The sequence below is a fragment of the Electrona antarctica genome (assembly GCF_951216825.1).
Source record: "Electrona antarctica genome assembly, chromosome: 13".
Classification (NCBI taxonomy): domain Eukaryota; kingdom Metazoa; phylum Chordata; class Actinopteri; order Myctophiformes; family Myctophidae; genus Electrona; species Electrona antarctica.
This window is the reverse complement of record NC_136794.1, coordinates 23558461-23572732: the sequence shown is the minus strand read 5'-3', so window position 1 is coordinate 23572732 and position 14272 is coordinate 23558461. Positions and strand designations below refer to the sequence as shown.

General features: G+C 42.5%; 1 protein-coding gene across 1 annotated transcript; it reads right to left on the bottom strand.

Annotated features, from left to right (window-relative positions):
- Positions 1 to 5804: 5804 nt before the first annotated feature.
- LOC306934894 (indian hedgehog B protein-like) lies at positions 5805 to 13633 on the bottom strand (the record flags this gene model as incomplete). The annotated part of the gene is made up of 4 exons (XM_079517703.1): positions 5805 to 6541; positions 9787 to 9890; positions 10820 to 10977; positions 13319 to 13633. The coding sequence occupies 4 exons, from the start codon at positions 13631 to 13633 to the stop codon at positions 5805 to 5807; spliced, it is 1314 nt and encodes a 437-aa protein (XP_079373829.1).
- Between the last annotated feature and the right edge of the window lie 639 nt (positions 13634 to 14272).

Sequence of the window (14272 nt, the reverse complement as noted above, 5' to 3'; positions counted from 1 at the left end):
ACTGACCTTGATTAGGAGTAAGGTTAGTTAAAGTGCGTACATCTAATGTACAATTACTGAACCCCCATGCCAGGTTTAGCAGAGAGTTCCTTCTAGAACTTTATCACAGCATTCTCAACATGCAGTCAGCTCATCAAACTACTGAAAAGGTTCGCCAGTACCTCAGTATTCACTCATTCTGGGTCTCAAACGTGAGAGTTGCCCTGCTGAATGATGGCCAGCCTTGGTGACAACCACGCTGGGCAAGACCTACGCTGTAGACGGTATCATTTATTTTGGGGCGGAAGTTTCAGGATTTTGGTGGAAGTACCGCTCAAGGAAATGACGTTGACGCTTTACAAATCAGTTTACATTCTCCGTGAATGAAAGAAGTGTTGTGAGTGGTCGAAAAAAGATCGTATCCGTGGGAAATACATCTGACGGATGTTCCGGTCCAAACTTCCACCGATACCGTCTCTGCCTTAGGTTGTGACCAGGCTTTTCTCTTCGCAAATGAGTAAGGCTGCATGGGACCGAGGCTATAGGTGACAACTGAATAGAAGCCATTTAGCTAAACCATAAGGAATTGCCATGGGGAAACTAATTTGCTGTCTCTCATGCTCAGGTTCAGAAGATTGAGCTGGGGGGTTAATTCTCAGTCAGCTCTGAACCCTGGAGCACTGGCAAAGTTACATAAATTATAGATAATGATTCATGAATCACGTGGTTGCTCCTAGGGCTGGGCAATATGAACAAAATCAATGTTTTTGACCAAATAGCTCGATATTGTGGCAATATTGTGCGGATGGCTATTAGTGCTTTCACAAAATATTTTCACAATGATATTTTCATAAATAACCAGAAGAGTCAGGTGGACTCAGAAAATCACTTTACTGTAACACAGCCTATTAAACCAGGAAAACTTGCATGTCATATAATATCATATCCGGGTGACATCTATTTTTCAATCATGATAGAGATATAATATAATATCAATATATTGCCCAGCCCTAGTTACTCTATATAGCCCACTACTCCTTAACAGGTTTATAAACTACTGTCTGAGACAATGTTTTTGTTAACATAAGAACCAGCCATAGACCATTTGATTTAGATGGAAGCTGTGTTGGCTCTCTCTCACATCTCTAACCCTGTTCTGTGCTAGTGACAGGACTGTCAGGTCTAATGACTTGCTCTCCCTGAACATTGTCATATGTCACAGTCTGGGTTGCCAGATTGGTGATTATCCCCTAAGTGCATATGCCTGTTACAGTAGTTAGTTGATTTTCCTCATTCCTACATTAGATGTTTACTTGTATAATAAGGGCCTGTAGCTGTTGTATTTGTTTAGGTATTATAAAGGTATAAAAATGCTACAAACATGTTGAAAACCAGTGTGCAGTTAATAACTTAGATGGATCCACCCTAGTCAAAACGCTCTGTAGGAATCCAATATAATAATAAAAAACCCTCAATACATTGACAAGTTATCAATGTACATATTTAGGGTATGTTTGGGGCCATATTGAGTGGATCAACAGGATTGTGGAGTACTATTATGCATTAGTCAGCCTAGTTAACAAATCTAGTCAACAAATGGCAGGAGCTAACACAGTGGCTAGGCAGGGAACCAAGTAATAATTCCTTAATGCTAATAATCAGATCAATACAATAACTGAGCCAGATGTACAGAAATGTGCTGAAGATATTTATCCTGTTTATGACTACACTCAAATCCAGAAGGTAATGAATATATACCAGAGCAACTCCTTTTATTTTTGTATGCTGCCAAGCAATGATTATATACAGTACAGCTGAATATAACATGCCAACTGAAGATGCAATGGAGTGTTTTGTACCCGTTAGGTTTGTTGCTATCAACACAGCTAATTCTACATATCCCTTCATTCAATCAATCACTCACTCACTAAAGAGTCATTATTCTCGTGATACAGTATGTTACTCAAATGTAATACGTTTGTGCGAGTCAGTGTGTGTGTGTGTGTGTGTGTGTGTGTGTGTGTGTGTGTGTGTGTGTGTGTGTGCGCGCGCACGTGCACACGCGTGCAACTGAAAGCAAGCAAGCATGCGAACACATGCAAGCACACGTGAGTGAGAATGTATTTTGTTTGAGAGAAATAAGCTATTTATCAATGGGCTATACTATGAGATGATATCACCACAACCAAGTGGCGATTGACTCATCTGTTTTACAGGGAGCATTTATCGTTGGATAAAGAAAACTCAAAAAACGCGAGTCCATTTCCTACTGGCTGGTATTACAGTTCCAGGTGTTATTGTGCATTTGTTGTGTATCAGTGTAATTTTTGCCAAGCTGTGATGACAGATACATATTCTATAAAGTCATTCATTCCTGTATGTGAGTAACTGTGAGCATGCTGAGTTCCCATGTGTTGTGTGAACCCCCTTAACTTAAGGCAATGATATGTAGACCACCTTCTGAGGCAGTGCCAGTTGTCGATAATGCATCCACTGGACTTCATAACTCCCCTGCAAATCAACGTCCGCTCCCAAATGCTCCCAAGATGCTAATCTCTGCCTCAAAATGTTGGCCTGTATATCGTAGCCCTAACACTGTTGTAGACAGAATTGGAGACTGGACACAGAGTTAAAAGTGATATGTGCTAGACCCAGGTAGAATTATTTTCCTATTGTCTCTAATATTTGAACTATTGTACTTGAGATGTGATGTCTTCACATGTGGTAATGCTACCTACACATGAAGGTAAATCATCACTCCTCACATTTGTTCCCACATTTTTTCAAATATTTGAACACGATAAGTGAATGTTTTACTTTGACCTGGCTCTTTGGTTTGTATTGGAAAAGTACTTTTCCTATAACAAATAATGGGATAGGACTAAAGCATTTTTCCTGTACTTAACTGACCAATAGTAATAAAGATGATTTAGAATCTCATCCTTTGCTGTTGCTTTTCTTTGCTGTGAGAGGTCACGCAGCCAACAGACCAACAGGGTGCGCTGTCCTCAATGTGAAGTTTCCACCAACTCGGGGGAAAGAAAACAGACATGCAGAGGAAGACAGAGGGTAGTGTTACTGTGACTCTGTCCGTGGTGCTGAAACCTCACTGCAGACCACCCTCACACCACAGCTGTTGATGTGTTCACAATGCTTATTAGAACCTCTGGCCATAGACTGTATTTTTATTTAGTCTAGAGTTTTGTCGGCATTTCTGTTTTATTATAGTAAGAGGTGAAAGACAAGCAAGTTCCACCAGACGGCAATCTACAAGTTGTGAGCTTTTAGATCTGCTATCATATGTCGGCCTTGTCAGGCACACTAAAGCAAGAATATGATGTGGGTCAAGAGAGTTGGATTTGAACCAGCAGATGTCATCATAAGAATCTATGTATGTGTACACTGGTTGTGCCATCAGGATACTCTTAGTAGCTGTCTTATAATTACATACTGTATACCAGCCATTTGATTATTAACATCTGGGCTGTATTTATTTTTGTACATAAATGTGTGCCTGCCAAAATGGTTGTGGGGCAACAAATCTGATTGCTTTGGAAAGCCAGGCATGCATAGTATTATATGACTGTAAAAATAAAAAGTGATGCTCTGCAAAAATATAGGAGGTTGGAGGAGGAGGAAGGTTGATTTTTGATCATTTTCAAAAAGGCATATTTAAACATTGGAACAACAACAAAGAACAACTTTATGTTTCAATTGCCATTTGTATGGACAGAATGGACCAAATAACAATACATTTACACAACTTTCTTTAAAAATAGAACTTTAAATAGTTTAAATGTAGCTTAATATACATATTTAACATAACTTTGAACACACAGAAAATAATGCCTTGAGTTCCATAGAGTACCTACACAAAGCATACTCAACAATCATCTCATCTCATAGAAATTGAATTGAACCCTATGATTTTAAACCCTCTTTAATACAGATAACGTGTTTTTCAAATACTTAGTTAACTGAATCCTGAGTTAACTGAGTTAAAATCTGACTTTCTGCACCTCTGCAAATCAAACAATAGATACTTGAATGAAAGTTGATGTACAACAAACAACCATAACATGGATCAGACCTGTTAAATAAATCCTCTATTTAAGCATTAAATATGAGAGACAAGTGTGATTGATTATGTTGCATACCTCTTGCCTAATACAGTAGTTTGATTTAGCCTGAGAGTTGTGTATGCCTTACTTAGATACCTGAAATTTTAACCATAAAATATTTTCCAAAATATTAACTCTTTATAAACAAACAAACAAAAAACTATTAAAAAAATGAATATATATTATATGAACCCATATAAGTCAGAACAGATTGAGACAAACTCACTAACAAACTGTCAAAATAGATAAAAGGCATGGAAGAACAGACTGACATTAAATTGGTAGCCATCACAGAAGACCCCATGATGCAGCTGTTCTGCATTTACTCTGCATCAGCACTTTGAACAATATATACATACATATTGCAATGCAGAACTCATGTACTTATGTCAAGTGGGTGATTCATGTTCCAGTTCTCTAAAGGGAGGTCCAGAACACAGGAGAAGTGCATTGTGGTGCGCAGCAGATTTAATAACAATGAGTGCTTTCGAAATGGGTACATTTTGTGTGTACCACCTTGTAGTGAGGTTTGCTGTACAGTGCAAGCTAAGATATGTTTTGCAAATTCCTGCTAAACCCGGACAGTCAGTGAGTTTGCTTGTCACTGCATGTGTGTGTGTGTGTGTGTGTGTGTGTGTGTGTGTGTGTGTGTGTGTGTGTGTGTGTGTGTGTCTGAAAACTCTGAAAGACTCAATACGCTACATTGTCTTCAAATCACAATAGAAGTTCATGACACTTTATATATTACATTTCTAATTCAATATCTGACCTATTGGTGGTCAAAGGTCAAGTTCATGAAGGTAAATTATTGATTAGCACAATGTCGTTCATATCTTGTGCACTGTTCATCGTAGAAGGATGATTGCATTATATGAAAGGACCGTTTTTAGGACACTGAGGTCATTTGGCGATGAGCCACATGGCTCAACTGTGCACACCTCTAGATTGCCCTAGTTTTTAGTGTCATTTTTAGGCTTTTTTAAAATTAGACAGGACAGTGCTGAGAGACAAGAAATAGAGGACAGAAATGACAGAAGACATGAAACACAGGTCTCCTGTCACAAATGAACCAGGGACATTTTGATTATGTGGACAACACATTATGCTGTCAGCTACCGGCAGACAACTACCATCCTTCGGATTCATTTCATGAGCAATGTTTGTTACAGTACAAATATTAGTAACTAAGCAAAAGTATGTTTTCACCTGTGGGTTTTTTTCTCTTTCTTTCTTTTTTGTGGAAAAACGTTTTGGAATTTGCTTCTTGGTTACAGTTCATGGTTTTGTTCTTTGAAGCATCCAGAGGTGAATAAAAAAAACACATTATAAATACATCAAACAATTATTTTGTCTCACCCACAGATTAAATCCTCTGATGTACATGGGAGATAAACCTCTGCAGCAGGTTGTTAGATGACGAAAGGATGCTCCTCTTGGTCAGTCTCCCATGAGCATCCCGCCTCCTCTGTGCCCCAGATTTGGCATGTGTGGCAAACCTTGAAGTAGGCCACAGTCAAGTAAAGCAGTTACCAGCAGGTTGATTTCATTGTCTGTATGGCTGAAGTCAGTACTATACACTAGCAAAACAACAGCCTTTTGCTTTATCCCACAACACCTTTCTTCCTCTGCACAGATTGAACAGTGTGCTCTTTGCTTCAGTGCTCCAGCACGGGAAATCAGGTGAATTAAAGTCACCAGTACGAATCATTCCTCTGTCCCCCAGGGGTGGAAATGGTCAGGTCCCAGTAGCATTTTCCCCAGCCTCTGCAGAACCCATGGGTACCAATGCAACCCGTTATTCTGTGGCTCTGAAGCTCCAACTAGGCTCTGGAAGAATCTCAACGGAGCCAGGGCCCAGTGGGCTAAATTATGCTGGTCCACAGCAGCATAACAGGATGCCAAAACGGAGTCCACCACTATAGAACCATGCTGTGTCAGTGGGGCATACAGCCCCGTGCTCCGGCGCGTCCCAACGTGCGTGACAGCCGACAGCACAGGTTCGGACCCCGCTCCCCCTCGCGACGTCAGCACATATTGTCCTGGCTGTACCTCGCTCGCGAAAACCGTCCTTAAATCTGCACTGCCTGCCCGACAAGAACCACATTCCCCTCTGGACGCCCAAGATGGCCCCTCAACTGTCTGGACATTTAACCCCTGAGTGCAGTTCCTGTCCATGACAAAGATTAGGTGTGCAGCAGTGAGTGTGACTTCGTGTCCCGCAGCGGTTCCGATGACATAGAAGGTCTTTGTGGCGCCGGGCTGACGATCCAGGAAGGACAGCACAGGGCTGTAGAGAAGCGGGCCGCGTCCATCTGATGTCGAGGACACCAGGACACGGTCGCCTGGGTGAAGGTCATGAACCTGCCTGGTGGCCCCGCCTTCTAGGATCACCTGAGCATCGCCGGGGAAACAGCCACCCGTTTTTGCTGCCACTGAATGTTCTGTAGATATATAGAGAGAAAATATTCATTTTAGTCTATTTTGTTTTATTACATAATATTTGTTTTTTGAGGGACGCCAGCCCCTCCAATGCATAGCTTTTGAAGATTGCGTCATATGGCATAAGTCAATGGGATTTTTAATTGTGTTTGTTTAGAGCACTTATGACGTAAATCTTTTGCCAGCCAAGTCTATGGACTTGTTTGTTTAGAGCACTTTAGGGAGCACTTTAGAGCCAACCAAGTCTATGGAATGTAATGTTTGGAGCACCTAAGGAGCACTTTAGTGCCTGTTAAGACGTAAATCGTTTGCCATGTTAATGTTTGTTTAGGCAGGGCACTAAATGACGATGTAAGACGTCATGTGGCCGATATAAATACAGTGGGCGCCCCTCACTTCACGCAAATGTGATTTTGAGGGGCACTAGCCCCTCCTATGTCCGGCTTGAGGGTCTGTGTAAACACAAACATTGAAGACCATTGTCTTCAATGTTTGTGCCATTTGTACCATTGTGCCATTGGTTGAACTTGAGAAGAGATGATGTATGATGACGTATGATGATAAGAGTGCCCCTCACTTCACACAGGTGTGATTTTTTACTTTAGTTTTAATTAATTTAATGTGAAGGGAGATTGACACCTTCAGAGAGAGGTTGGGGGATACAGTATAGAAGCAATGACCGAAGTTAATCCAAAATGAAGCACAGCGTTAGTTCATACAGGGGCATGGGAGTCTGAACGCCTCAGCTGTAGTCAGCTGATTGTATCAATCAGCCTAGCTTCCTATTCCTTATTCATATCTCAGCTGATCATTATCTCACACTTCCATACTCCAATTACACCATTTCCTCAACAAGGCGCTCTGTTTAAATACGGTTTCCTGATACAGGTTTGCTTCAATTGCTTGCCTCCACCACCCCAACCTCCACCTTTTGATCAGTCTGGGGGAGGGGGGGGGGGGGGGGGGGGGGTTGCTTAACATTCCCTGATTTTGCTTAGCATGCTGCTTAGTTAGCGGAGCCTTTAACGCCAAATCTAACTGGGTTCCATTTGTTGCTATAAATGGTCTACTTTGACATGAGTGTTTCTGTCTGAACCTGCATTTTGCCTAACAATAAAAGTAAAACTACAAAATTGCTCTGTAGCATACAACATCTCTGATGGCTGAATCTGGAGGTTATGGTAGTTTACCAAGGGATCTATAAAGCAGATGAGACTTTGACTCTGGCTGAAGGACTGGTTTATCTTTGTGCAGATCTCAGGGTAGATTGTTAACACATGAAATAGGAGGCATGATCAAATCAATCATGAACATGTAACATACAAATGAAGGAATCACAAGACGGTAACAAAACGTTACTGCTTGCACTGCAGTGAGCAGGAAAAAGTTAATGGATTCAACCCCAGAAGAAGAATTGTTTGAGAAGTTCTGCTCTCATCAGCAAGTGCATGAGCTAATTTGATGAGTTGGAGGTTGTAGCATAAATAGATGATAGATGCATCTGTCTGTCTGTCATAATTTTTCTTTTCCCCTGCTGGATTACAATAATTGTGTCTGACCACTTACATACAGTTAGCCTCATAACTTGTTCTCCATGAAACTTATGTAAAGTTCATGGTCTAGGTTCATGCCTGGACGCCAGCCAGTATTTCCTTTGTACATGTCATGGCATGTTTTAGGTTTTGTTTGACCAAAGTGGCCCTTTAAGAAACAGTGAGACATGTCAGTAGGACTTGGTAGTCAGTGAGGGCTAATGGATAACCAGCTGATTGTATCACCACAGCCCCAACGGTGCCTGGGGTGAGACTGAGAGAGGCACACAGGGAATTGGACGGATCAGGCTCTTACTGTACAGTATGTAGACAACAGCAGCATGTCAGTATGGGTCAGGACTCAAACTGGGTCACATGGGAATTTGTGCTTTGTTGCTATGTTAAAGTGTATGGAAATGCTTTAATGGGAGCTTGGGAGGAGGCACGGATTGTAGTCAATATGGGAAAAAGAACAAAGGGAATGGGTACAACAAGGACATACATAAATACAAAGAACATTCTTAATAACAGAAATGTAATAGAATTGTGTGTTTATATGTTGGTGGTGGTGGTGGTTGGTGGCAGGTTGGTTCTCTAGTCTTAAGGAAGCCAAATATTTGCCCAAGGTGTGCCTGTCTGTGCGCCTGAGGGCCAGGGGAAAGGAGAGCTGAGACTGGATGAGATAAGAGCCAGATAAGAGATCTGAGAGAAACCTACCGTACTGGAGGAAAAGCAATGGCAATGGCATTACAAGAAGAGGGAGAGAGTTAATCATCTCACAGTAAAGTGGCCAAACAACTCAGCAACAAATCCAGGTGTAGTCAGACATGCATGCCTGAATGTATTTCTAAAAGGTCTCATATATTGGAACCATGTCAGCTGCTATGGCATGGCCTCAAGAGTGGTAAACACATTGGTAAAACTAAACTAAAAGTCACTTGAATTTACCTCAAATAGATTTCAAATAATTGGGCATTTGGAGTGATAACAAAGAGTTGTACAACGTTGAACAACTGAAATAACCTACAGTACCATGTAAATAAAGAAAAGCAGAGCTAGAGGCAACTTAAGTCACTTGTACACTGGGTTTTTGCAGTGGACAATGGACATTGGTAACCGTTAAGCGATTATTGCATATACTGCTTGTATAAGTGATTGAATGAGTCTTCCCACCCTGCATCTATCCTGTGTTGGAAGGAACAATTGCTGCTTTGAAGAGGTGCAGCAGTAAATATCAGAGAAGCGAGTATGTATGGTTCTGTACTTCAATCGGTACATTGTCTAATTGTGTAGGACTAATGGACTAGTGATGTTTTTATGCAACCAAAATGGGGGAGTATCTACCGTAAAGAGCTCAGGTGCACACCCTGCTTTGATTGGATCCCAACAGACCACATACAATACATAAACACGTACACATACTTGAGAATACACACAGATTCATAGACATACACACGCACACACGCACACACACACACACACACACACACACACACACACACACACACACCACACACACACACACACACACACACAAAGTGGTCTCATTAATTTGAACGTCTAACAAAGGGTCTGGTACCCGCCTCACAACCTCATCAGTGTTAGTAACAGTTGGATGCACGCACGCACGCACGCACGCACGCACGCACGCACGCACGCACGCACGCACGCACGCACACACACACACACAAAGCAAAGCAATATTCACTTCTCACCTGACTTAACACTGCAGTGAACATGGGCTTTGGACTCATAATATACCCAGTCAAATCCTGCCTCCACAGCCAGCCGTGCCAGCATGGCATACTTGTTTCTGTCCCTGTTGAGGAGAATGTTAAGCAATATTTAGCTCAATATTTAACATTTCAGACCTTGGGGTTACTTATTTTTAGTTTCAATGATATGAAGAATATATCTGCAACATCAAATAAAGTAGAAAAAAAACACTGAAATTGGAACATTTTGAATATAATCATATAGTGTATAAGTGACACGTTACAAGTTGAATGCATTCTTATTTATATGACGTAATCGAGGTGAACCTCAGCGTCCCTATTCCGGGCCAAACATTCGGCCAATAGCAGATCTACAAGCCACAACATGTCACACCGCAATGCTGTAGATTGGCATTTTTTCCATGAAGAGAGATTTGTAGGGGAGAAAAAAGAATGGATCCTGGATAGACCCTAGTGGTCCCCAGTTAACAACGTAGGCCTATAGTAGTAGGGTTCAAGTTATTAAATGTAGACAATCAGTTCAAAGGTGCTGACTGACTGACTGACTGACTGACTGACTGACTGACTGGCTGGCTGGCTGACTGACTGACTGACTGACTGACTGACTGACTGACTGACTGACTGACTGACTGGCTGGCTGGCTGACTGACTGACTGACTGACTGACTGACTGACTGACTGACTGACTGCACTGACTGGCTTTCAGACTGATTCAATGGCTCACCATGGGAGTACGGTTATGAAATGAAGCAATGCCTTGCATGGCTGACTGGCTGGCTGCCTACTCAACTCAACTGATTGACTCTATGGCTGACTGAATGTTAAATTGCGTTGGTGACCGACTGGTTCACGGGTTCCCTATCAGAAGACAGATGAATGATTTGCTCATTGGATATATTACATTTTCCAACGGTGTTGCTTCCGCACCATATTTCTTTTCCTGTTACAAAGCAATGTGTAATGATTTATTTATACTACTTCATTTAACTCTGATAGTGTGTGCAGTAGGCTACCTGTCAGACGTGGTGATGTCGACGGCGCGGCCCTCGTAGTGCAGCGAGTCCTCTGAATGGTGTCCGTCCTCGTCCCATCCCTCGGTCACCCTCAGCTTCACACCCGGCCACATGTTCATCACGGAGATGGCCAGAGAGTTCAACTTGTCCTTACAACGCTGAGAGGAACAAGAATCAGCTTTATGACTATGAAAAATGTGTTTTGCCAAAGGGACTTTTCTTGTGGCAGATTTTATTTGTCAAGCTTGGAAAAGAAGACAGAGTACTCTGTATAACTCTGGGCTGTAATGTAATGAATTATGTAATGTAAACATGCTGTAAATGCAATTGTGAAATGGTGTCTTATAAACCCATGAGGGTTGGGCAATATTCATTGTCACATCACAGGTAAGACAGTGGGTGAAATGTGTTTTTGTGCATAGTTCCCATCATGTCATTTTTCCAAGAAAAACAAAGAAAGGGAAGAAGAGAGGGGGGGGGGGGGGGGTAAGGAGGTTAAGGCAGGAAAAGAAAGACGCGCTTTTTCCACAAAAAGTACAGGTGTGGGATAAGCTTTTTCTACACGGTACAACTGAAGGGTCTCTTAGCCATTTCCACAAAGAAAACAAGCAGAAGGGATGAATAGCTGTTTAGATTCAGCGTTAAAACGTTCAGTTTTGTCGTAGCCATGTGATGAGAGTCACAGAAAGATGGAGGAAGGGATTACAGCTAGAGATGGAGAGAGAACAAAAGCCTAGGAGGATGCCCAATGTCCAAGGAGGATGCAAAGAAGGGAGGTATGGGAGATTATTGGAAATAAAATACATGACCAAGAGATGGTCAGAGAGTTTAGAGATTTGCAATGTTTCAATTAGGTAAGAGGAAGAGTTGCCAGAAATAGAGAGAGAGTGAGAGCAAGAGGGACAGAGAAGGGAGGGGGGACTGTAGTAGTAGTGCAGTGTAGTTCAGATATCTTATCTTGGTGAAAGAGAGAGAGGAAGGTGCGGTATTTACTGACGGAAGTGTGATGGAGAGCAAAAGACAACTTCAGCATTCTCAAAAACATGCACGCGCGCACGCACACACACACACACACACACACACACACACACATACACACACATACACACACATACACGCAGTCACTCACACGCGCACACACACACACACACACACACACATACACGCACACACACACGCACACATGCACACATGCACATAGGCTACCTATAGGTAAGCATGCAGTCCAGCCACACATGCACTTAGCAATAATAGTGCAAAGAGTTGCATCAGGTGCATGGTCAAAGTACTGTAAGCGCAACATGGGGTCATATAGCATATCATGCTCTTTTACCAGAAGATTTCCTGTAACTCGTTTTTATTGGTCTATAAAGTCTTCCAATTATTTGCCAATTTGACATGGTGTGTTTAAAGTCTTGTTCTGTAGGCTACATGCTTGAAGGGATGTCATTTGGGATATGGCCTAATAAACGTTGTATAGTAGTTTCAGGAAATGTTATTATTATTATAATCATAGGACAATATCCAGTTAGGCCTATAGCCTACAACAAAGCACAGGGTAAAGTGATAGTTTGTTCTGAATGAAAGTCATCCAAAATAAATGAATGAATGAATGAATGAATGAATGAATGAATGAAATGGCTCAGTGAATTAATTAATGAAAACGTAAACGATTGCGTTGTAGGCTATACTGTGTATTAGATTATTTCCCCCACTCAACTCACACATTAGCGCTGCGTAAAGACTGAGGTATCCAAATGCTGCATGGCATGAAGTTTGCCGTGCGTAATCTGGAAGTCATGGATGAAAAAAGTGCCACCTAGCCGTCTGGCAAAAAAGCAATTTCATAAACGTATTTGTTGTGACATTAAGATAATATGATTGAGATAATTTAATTGGCAGCTCTAATGAGGGCAATACGAAAACGATTGCCCTCCTTCTAGATACACGCACACATATAGGCACTAAGAAGTTAGAAGTCACGGAGATTGTCACTTGCACGGATGAGAGTTAATTGTTAATCTAAATCAATAGGCTTATCATATAACTTGACCTTGTGAACATGGTTTATATGCACCTATCACTGCAGGTGAAATTTGACAATCGACTGTCGACACTCTTGCAGCACGAAGTTTACTTTTATTATTCTGGAGAAATTGGTGGAATGTTATACAAAAGAACAATAGCTCACGGAAGTGGGGCAAATAATAACGCAACAGCATGCAGGTATGTCAGGTAGGCTATAGCGACAGTCATATATAGGGACAATCAATGGAATCAGTTAATCAGTTCTGGTTTAAACATTGAACTGACAGCAAACAACTGTTGCAACCTCAGGGTTTGTTTAGTCTTAAGTGATTCAGTCCATTCAACGAGATATGCCTACTTTAGGCTACTGTAGCGGTCAAACAAAAACTATAGGCTACTGTAGACTTGGGCCCATATAAAACCTTTATAAAATAATAATATTAAAAAAAATCATTAGGCTTTATGTCTCACCTGAGTCATAAGTCTGTCGGCGGCCGTGTTCTCCTCATCTTTAAAGAAAATGTCGGTGTTGTAATTTGGCGTCAGCTCTTTAAACCGCTCGGAACTCCGCGTGATTTTGCCCTCGTATCGCCCGCTCGCTCCCAGCGTCTTCTCCGCGACGTTGGGACTGAACTGCTTGTAAGCCAGCGGTGTGAGCTTCTTCGGAGGCCGCCTCTTGCCGTACCCCCTCCCCGGCCCGCAGCCCTCCGAGGCAGGTGGCAGGAGGACCAGCAGGGCGCACAGAGAGGTGGCCATGAAGCAGGTAACGGGTACTGAGATCCTCATCGCCTCGGTCGACCACCCCCCGGCCCCCGGGGACTCTCCCGGTTCTCTCCCAAGGGGGGAGAGAAATCTTCAACGCCTTACCAGTTCGATTCCCGACCACATCGTGCAGCGTGACATTCGCAATATCTGTCCGAAAACATTGAATTGGTGACGGTCATCTCATCTGGCGGACACTATCAGCGGAACCCGCGCCGCAGGGGAGAAGAAGAGTTCGTAGGGAATCCAAAATAGTCCGTTGAGAAAGTTGGACGTCTTTCTCTTCTTCCTACAGGCGCAGCTTTGAGTATGGAGGCTGTAAAGTCCGTGTATTTAAACAAACAGGTTCAAAGTCGATTTGGTGGGTGAGAGAGTTAAAGAGAGCGCGCGGTTGCTGATATCCAAGTTTCAGTGTTGTGGTCTCCCCCTCTCTTCCCCCCTCTATCTTTCTCTGGGAAACTGTCACAATAACAGCCACTTTGCCTGCCTGGCCGGTGCCCTCTCTCTGGATTGAAAACTTTCCTCACAGATGCGGGCAGCGCGCAACAAGCAGCAGCTTTCCAGTCGAATTGAGGGAATTTGAGTGATCCAAAACGATCTGTTGCCACTTCAGACCGCACCCTGCCAGTCCTGCCCTCTTCTCTCCTCTCCCCCTCTCTCTGC